Source organism: Olea europaea, unplaced genomic scaffold, assembly GCF_002742605.1.
Source record: "Olea europaea var. sylvestris unplaced genomic scaffold, O_europaea_v1 scaffold1597, whole genome shotgun sequence".
NCBI classification, from domain to species: Eukaryota; Viridiplantae; Streptophyta; class Magnoliopsida; order Lamiales; family Oleaceae; genus Olea; species Olea europaea.
Window position 1 is genome coordinate 37,354 of NW_019233597.1, and position 8,698 is coordinate 46,051.

At 33.4% G+C, this 8,698-nt stretch overlaps 1 protein-coding gene across 12 annotated transcripts in view; it reads left to right on the forward strand.

The window, feature by feature from the left end:
- The first annotated feature begins 587 nt into the window (after positions 1 to 587).
- The window catches only part of LOC111377026 (histone-lysine N-methyltransferase EZA1-like), a 20,906-nt gene continuing 12,795 nt past the window's right edge, over positions 588 to 8,698 (forward strand). For 11 of the 12 annotated variants that reach the window (XR_002699619.1, XM_023000041.1, XM_023000042.1 and 8 more), the window contains exons 1-11: positions 588 to 748; positions 1,179 to 1,280; positions 1,991 to 2,268; positions 3,956 to 4,114; positions 4,882 to 4,966; positions 5,192 to 5,320; positions 5,433 to 5,480; positions 5,557 to 5,628; positions 6,302 to 6,774; positions 7,206 to 7,356; positions 8,077 to 8,297. Coding sequence is in view for 11 of the 12 variants with exons in the window: in XM_023000041.1 (XP_022855809.1) it covers positions 710 to 748; positions 1,179 to 1,280; positions 1,991 to 2,268; positions 3,956 to 4,114; positions 4,882 to 4,966; positions 5,192 to 5,320; positions 5,433 to 5,480; positions 5,557 to 5,628; positions 6,302 to 6,774; positions 7,206 to 7,356; positions 8,077 to 8,297 (1,757 nt within the window). In the remaining variant the exon portion in view is untranslated. Of the gene's footprint in view, positions 749 to 1,178; positions 1,281 to 1,990; positions 2,269 to 3,936; positions 4,115 to 4,881; positions 4,967 to 5,191; positions 5,321 to 5,432; positions 5,481 to 5,556; positions 5,629 to 6,301; positions 6,775 to 7,205; positions 7,357 to 8,076; positions 8,298 to 8,698 lie in introns of all 12 variants that reach the window. The other variant, XM_023000052.1, reaches the window with a different exon arrangement.

Sequence of the window (8,698 nt, forward strand, 5' to 3'; positions counted from 1 at the left end):
TAATGAAAAGTTGAAAATAAGAATTCGACAACAAAAATTAAGTAAATAATTGCTATAATGAGCAGAAATTGAGGAATTTAATTACAATTAAAATGTGATGTATCAAATAAAAATTGTAATGAAAATATAACCATCCAAAATAAAATTCATACTAGCACATAAATACCATTAAATTTATTCTTATTCAGTCAAGTAAAGTAAAATAAATTTAAAATTGGGCCGTACTTTATCATCTGCTTAACAAAATTTATATATCATTTATAATTTATCAAAATTTATTTCAATATATCCACAAATATTATTCATTTATACATTAAAATATAAATTCTTAATCGTGGTTTCAAATGCAGGTCCGTTAATATTAGATTAACAGTACCAAGATGCGACCTCCTAAGATTTTGCCACGTGGACCAATTGTGGTTAACCGTCCTATTCATACCATTTTCTCCAGCACCTCAACACAAGTTCAGGGACAAGGATCTAGTCGGACGCAAGCCCGGACACCTTGTAAAAAAAAAAAAAAAAAAAAAAAAAAAAAAAAAAAAAAAAAAAAAAAAAAAAAAAAAAAAAAAAAAAAAAAAAATCTCTCTATATACTGTATACGGTCCATGTCGGGTCGAATTTCTTCCCAGTCTTTCTCTGTCTTTTCACTTCTGTAAAGCTAAATTCATTCAATAAACACTGAAAAGGGCAAAAAGGAAAAAATTCAATGGTCTCCAACTCGAGCAATTCTGCTTCAATATCTAAAGTCAGTTGTTCATTCTTGATGCTTGATTTGGTTGAATTTTTACTACTAAATTTGTTTTGCATGTAATTCAATTTACAGTTGTTCACATCTACAATATGGATTATTTTTATTTTTTGTGAATTTATTTTATATCTCCTATTATTTAAGTTTTGATCAGTGTTTAACTGTTGCTGTATATCTTTTTGGGTTGGAATTTGGAATTGGGAAAATCATGAATAATCCCTTTCAAGAAGTTGTCAAGTGTCTGCAAATTGAAATTTTTATTTAACTAAAGTGAAGATTCTCATACACTATTTTTACTCGTATCTTCCTGGTGAATTCGATGTGTGGAATTTTCAGTGTTGTTGAAATTGAGTTCTTTGTCAATTATGATGATTGCCACGTTTGTTTAATTTTAATTCAGTTTTCATTTTTATTTTTTTTTGCACAGAAATTTCATGGAGAACAGGGAAGTGATGCTGTGGGAAACTTGACATGTAAATTAACTCAGCTCAAGAAGCAGATTCAAGCAGAAAGAGTTGTTTCAATTAAAGTATATATATATATTTTTTTCAAATGAACTCTCTTGATTTTATTTTTCAAAGATAACATTAGTGTATTCATGTATAGTTCTTATTTGATCCGTTATCGTGTACTAATATTTATATTCATTTTTCTACAAAGAAATCCATATATCATCAGATTGCAAGATTAAGGCATTGAATTGAAATCAGTCATTCTTAATGCTTGAGTTTCACTATTGTTTCTTAATGACTTTGAATCAGTTCCTGGCTTTACATTTGTTTTGCAATTTAGTGGGATTTGTCTTATGAATATTCTAGATCAATTTCAACTGCCATGCTAAAAATTATGATTATTCCTTAAACCTTGAGCCTTATATGTTGACAGGCATGATGTGTCTAAAGTTCAAATTTCTTAGGAGAATTGATGTTGTTCACGTGCATTTTAAACCTTCCCCTATTTATTTTTATTTTTTTTTGAGATTTAGAACATGTTTGGCTAAAATAAATAATTTTTTATTGGTCGAAGTTGAAAATAAGTTGCTTATTTTGAATATACGGTCAGAGTTAATCAAGGTACTTTCAATGTCAGTAATTTTTTTAGTTTTCCAAACAAGTCTTGGGATCGAAAGGTCTCTCAAATCTTGAAGTAACATTGACATTTTTTAAGCTTACCCAATATATTCTTTTATTTGTTGATAATGTTACTTTGACCACTGTTCTTGCCTTCTTATTTTATTAGGAAAAAGTGGAGAAAAACAGAAAGAATCTTGAAGCTTATGTTTCTGAGCTTGATAAATTGGCAGCATCAAGGAATGATGTTAACATTACAAGGAACAATGATTTGGGTAAATCCCTTTCCTTGAGTATGGAAAATCCTCTTTCCAAAGTTAGTGGGTTTGTTCACGGAGATGGAGACAGAGATTATGTGAACACTGAAGAATTTGTATTTTCTGCAACTGCCAAGCTTCCAAAAATTCAGAAGATACCTCGTTATACTACTTGGATTTTCTTACACAGGTAAACAATCATCATATTTTCTTTTATTGTACAACTTTTTATATAAAGTGAAGTTGCTTTTCTTTTTTGGGGGTGGTGTCTCCCGTGGAAGGGAATTCGTAATAGTTAGTTTTCGTGTTTGTTTAATATTGGGGGATTAGTAATATTTAGTTTCAGTGTTTATTTTATATATGCGAAGAAATACTGCTCGATAGAGCATCACAGGAACCATCAGGATGATATGAATCTTAATATCATGACTCTTTTCACATCATTTTGAGATGAGACGTAAATGCTAATAATGCATGGATCATGTTTTATATATCAAATTGACAGAGAGCATTATGTGGGTGTGAGCATATGGAATACCTTGATCTTAGTCATGATACATTCTGGCACCAAGTATGTAATTTCAGCAAGTAATGAGTGGTTCTACTTGAGAACCATGATGCCATTATCGTTAGCACAGAAGTCCCAGATCATGGGGAAAAAACTTTTACTTAGGCTGTTTGCTTTCAATAGGTTAGAGAATTAAGTGGTAAGGATATTTTTTTTGTCTGAACATAACATTAAGTTTCAGTCTTCTGATATTACTCTTTCAGTTCCATTCTTTTTGCAACATTGCTACAGTTCAACTTGAACCTGACAAATCTTTGACTAATATTATGTTAATATTTTGCATTATAAAATTTCAAATGGTATATGTATTGCATAATGCTCTTCAAAGACGATATATGAACTCAATTACGTAATAGCATTTGGATAAAATATCAGCTTGACTGGTAAATCAATGTTGCAAATACAATTGGATGGACGGAGTAGCCTTGTGCCTGCTTGATTGATTCCCAAGCATCAGACTAGAAGATTTGAAGAGTTGGAAGAAAAAGCATGCATGTGCCAACTTTATTTTCCTCTTCTTTTCACTTTGCAGACTTATGATGCATTATAAAATAATAATATACAGAATTGGCTGGTGCAAGGTACAGGATTGGAGATCGTGATTGGATTTACATGATATAATGATTCAATGGATTAATTGTCATCCGCGTGTAATTTCTCATGTCTAATCAATTATTAACCATTTAATTTATTTCAGATGCTTTTCGTCTTTATTTCATTTTTCTTTGTGGGTTATATATTTCTATCTTTCATCTGAGCTCTTGCGTGGGCAAGCATGAAAACGATCATGAATAATGAGTTATCAGATTAACCATTGAGAAAGTCTAGTATGTGGGGAGAATTGAAAGAAGTCTGAGATTCCAATTTCTTCCTGGGGCATATTGTGAATGGACCTCTGATTCTCTGACAAACTTTAAGATCTTAATTTCATCAGCTTTATGTCCTATTAGTTGTACCCTTTCTTTAGTAATAACTAAAAGCATGGCTAACTCCAAAGAGGTTCCCTGATGGATCAACATATCAATATGTAGTAGTTAATGATGAAAACTATAATTCAGAACTTATCATTTGGCCCTGCAATATCAGATCGAATTAACTGGGTTATTATCTTGAATGACTATATTTTTCCTTGCTGAATCAGTGGTTTACTAGATATTATTCTTTTAGCTGATAATACTATTTACACCTTCATTTTCCCTTAAAATCAATGTGAATTTTCACCATGCCTTTTTGCAATTTATTTTTCTTCTTTCTTGAAATAAAGATTTTATTTGCAATTGTTTTCTCAAGTTTTCTTCAAAAAGAACAGAAATCAGAAAATGGCTGATGACCAGTCAGTGGTTGGGAGGAGACGGATTTACTATGATCGACACGGTAGTGAGGCTCTCCTCTGTAGTGACAGTGATGAAGATCTTGCTGAAATGGAGGAGAAGCATGAATATTCTGAGGGGGAAGACCGTATTCTAAGGTCAGTTTGTCTAAGATGCTAATCTAGCTTCTAGGGTGGAATTTCAAATTGATTCTCTGGGTAATGTTTTATTGTGACAGTAATGCTCCCATGTTGCAACCTGAGTTAATGGAATTTATAAATCCAATTTTTGGGAACTTCACTAAATGGTTCTATTAATATGAAACTCATTTATTTCTATCGTTCTTTCTAGCATTTGAATATATCTCTATATTTAGGAAATGGTGTCTCGTCCTTATCTATTGGAAACAGGGATCTCGTGAATTATATTTCTTTCCATGTTTAGTTGCAGGATTTGAATGGCTTGTCTGAGAAAATTAATTTTGTATCATTAATTAAAAGAAAGGAAGAAAATCATGTTTTAGAATTGGAAGTAATTCGTGAATCTGTTTGGCCGAGCATAGTTTGACTATGCTGAGTTTGCCTAATTAATATGCTGAGCTGGTAAAAGCTGTAAATTATTACGAGAAAAATTCTTTAATACTAATTATAAATAGGTTTAGCGTGTTACACATTGTTCAACCACACGAGTCCTTAAGGTTTGTGTTCTCTAATGTGAATTCCCTGGTGCACTAGCAATGAAAATGGAGTGATCCTTTGGCCATGAAAAAAATTAAGACAGGGGATGCTACTAGTCAAAAGAGAAAAAAATATGGATGTCTTTAAGAATTTTTTATTTTTATTTTTATTTTTTATTTTTTTAAATCTGTGCTTAAGGTGCAATGGTTATTTCATTAATTATATTACACAATATTTTGATTTTGTAGGATGGCTTTTCAGGAGTATGGGCTAAGCGATGAGGTGCTCAACACCTTGACCCAGTTCGTTGGTGGAACCACTGTAGAGATCCAGGTAATCAAATTTTCTTCATATCAAAATTCAAAAGTGTGAATATTTAAAAGAAAAACAAACATTTTCTTTTTAAAGCACAGCATTTTCTTGGTTCTGGGTGATTTTGTTTTGATAATTTATTTCCGTGGGAATTTTACAATTTATCTTGTTATTTGCAGTTTCTGTATGTATTGTTTACAGTCATCTTCTTTATTCTTCAGATGAATTCATTCCCGTGATATGCAGGAGCGCTGCAACATGCTAAAGGAAAATCAAATGGCAGAAAAACAGAACTCTGGAGATATTGAGTTCCTGGACAAAAGCCTTACTGCTGCTCTACGATCGTTTGATTCTTATTTTTGTCGTCGATGTTTGGTACGTAGTTGTATGTAACATGAATTGCATTGTGTGAAAGATACTTTTACCTTCACTCGATTGATGAATTGCAAGTCACGCTAAACTGACTATTTCTTTTTGTTGCTAACAGGAATTTAAGTGTGGCTTGCATCCCTGCCCCCAAATTCTTATTTTTTCTGTAAGCTAAAACTTCATTCAGATTCTTTTGGATACCTGACATTTGTGGGTTTATTTAAAGAATTTTTGGTTGACAGAGTGAAAAGCAGTCATACACATTTGATTCTCAAGAGGGTGGGAAACCTTGTAGTGATCGGTGTTACCTTCAGGTATGGCTTTCCAAAAGCATCTGGAATAATGAGACTACTTTGGATGTTAATAAATGAAATGACTAATATATTAATCCATAGAGCTTTAGCTCATGTTATTTTACACATCTGCGTAAATCTTTTGCTCTGGAAATTAAAAGGAAAAGTGAAGTTTCATATTCAATTCTTGAGGGTTAGAAGATCCAAGATTTTAGCATCGATCCATTCAATCATAACTACTTTTTGTGGGAATTAGTGTCTAGCCCATGCTAGAAATTGACAGCATTTCATATCCCACCATGTAGAGAATTTAAATCAGTTGCCTGTCATTTAAACCTTACTATGTGCATTTCAGGAGCAGGCTTTTGCTATTATCATTAGCTTATGACTGAAATATGATAAAATAATTGTTTGTGCTAAGCTTGAAATTTATATTTCATTGGCGAAACCCAGTAGTTATAGTTCTTCTATGCTTTTATGTAATGCAAGCTAGAGGTTAAAAACATTTGAGTATGTTGTCCATGGAGGAACATAATATTTAAAGCTTCAAATTTATCATAAGGAACTTATTGTTAATCCATTATCATGCTTCACTTAATTGTTTTGATGGTTATGAATGTTAATCTGCATGTTGTCAATTATGGCAACTCAATGGTTTTTCCTGTGTGGAAAATTTCCATTTTGGTGTTTTTAGTTGAACGTGTTAAGAGACTTGCCCTTGAGTTCAGACATAGATCCCTTGCAAATACGCCATCAAGAATGCCAAGGAGAGTGGAGGACATCACTGCCTACTACTTCATTGGCTAAAACCTCAAAACTTGTTCCTGATGACTTATTAAGTTCTTCCAGTAAGAAACTGAAGTTGGCAGTGCATAATTCTATGGACCTTACCCCAAATCCAGTTGTCCAGGGTGTGGAAATGGTTCAATCCAATGAAGATGAATGCCAGATGACGACCACTGATGCAGTTCACATTTTACATAAACACAATTCGAATGAATGTCGTCCTCGTCTTCCTATAAGTGGGAATAAGGTCAAAGATAAAGGAAAAGACATTGGAGGATTACCTTTGAAGGATTCAGCTAAATTTTCTCACAGACATGGTGACTGGAGACCTGTAGAGAAAGACTTGTACTTAAAGGGGATTGAGATTTTTGGAAAAAACAGGTATGGGATCTATTATTTTCTCTAGCTTTTACCTTGTATTATCAGTTTGTTGAAATTGCTTACGGATTTATGTGGAAGCATGTCATGTTAGTACACTATGCAATTGGATGTAATCTGATTTAAATCCTGATTACCAATTAATTAGCTTGTTTAGGCAGTGAGTTCTTTTTTCTGCAAGAGTGGTTGAAGACAACTGGAAGAGTCATGACTTGAAACACATACGTTAACTCACCAGTAAACAGGAAAACCTTCAACAAGAGAGAATGACTGTATATTATAGAATGCACCCATGCTTATCTTGTTGTTCTTCATATGATTATTACCCTGGTGCTTTTTATCCTGGACAGAGGTAGAAATTCATATACTCTGTTAGTTAGAATTACAATGTAATCATACATCACATTAGCTAGTTGACACCTCATGTTTTGCAGTTGCCTTATAGCAAGGAACATGCTGCCTGGTTTGAAGACTTGCTTAGAAGTAGCCAATTATATGCGCAGTGAAGAAGCAATAATTTCTCGTGGATCTTCTTCTGCGCTGAACCCATTATTAGAGGATGTTGGAAAAACTGACATGGATACGGTTAGTTATTATCTCTTCTCATCCTTTCCCAAAGGCGAGTGCACGAGTCAGGTGTTCCCAATTTCTTGGATGCTGAAATCCTGACTGATACAATTGATGTACATTAATACAGCTCAAGATTCTTCATATTCTATAAATTGACAATTTCAACTTTCGGAGCAATATTCGTTTTCACATTCTTCGGCACAAAGCTACTTTCCGATACATATAATCAAAGTTCGACAACATTGATTATGTTTTTAGCATATATTTAATAGCGGGCTTAACCCTTTTAAATTAGCTTTACGGAAGTAACCTTTTTTGTGGATTTTCTTTGAAATTATCAGAAATATCATACCAGAATCAAATTTTATGGAACAAACAAATTCAATTTTAAATTATTTTCATTTTAGATACATTTCTACAGATCCTATCTTGGTAAATTAGTCTACAAAATTAAGAATTTACAGAATTTCTAGAGCAAGTTTCTAGCTCTGCTATTAAGAATAGATGGAAGAGTCAATTGCGTTAAGACGACACCTGTTATCTCTTGTCCTATAACCTTTGTATGCGTGCTTCCTATATAGTGAAAAGTTTTTTCCTTGTCAAGAAAAAGAAAGAAACTTCCACCCACTTTCATTTTTCTTTTAAATTAATTTTTGTGATTCTGTTTGCACCAAGTTAGCAACGCCAATTGCTCATTTCACTCCCATTTATCAAGTTCTATGTTGGATGTATTAGGAGTCAGAGATGCCAGTAAGGCCACGAATATATCGTAAAAGGGGAAGAATGCGGAAGCTTAAGCCTTCTTGGAAGTCTGCTGGCCACCCATCACTCTGGAGAAGAATTGCAGATGGGAAAGACCAGCCATATAAGCAATATACTCCTTGTGGGTGCCAGTCCATGTGTGGAAAGGAGTGTCCTTGTCAACAAAACGGAACTTGCTGTGAAAAATATTGCGGGTATTCCAAATTCTAATATTGTGTGTACCTTGGTCAATTATCGATCCAAATAAATGATATCATGCTTGAATTCTACCAAAGTGATTGGTTCATTGAGTTATCGCTATTCAAGTCCATCAGTTTAAACTAGATAACGAGGCGAACTTATTTTGTTGAACTAAATAAGGCTTAAGTTGTTGGATAGAACCACATATTTTTAACACACACCATCATGTTGGTCACCAGTTCGAGTCCCCTCAATGCCACTGAGTTGAATACCCATATATAAATTTCAGAACCCTGTGGGATTAATCGAGGTGCACGTAAAATGGTCCGGACACCCACAGTCATTGAAAAAAAAAACACACTCACACACACACACCCTCATGTTAAGGCCTCCCCCCCCCCCCCCCCCCCCCCTC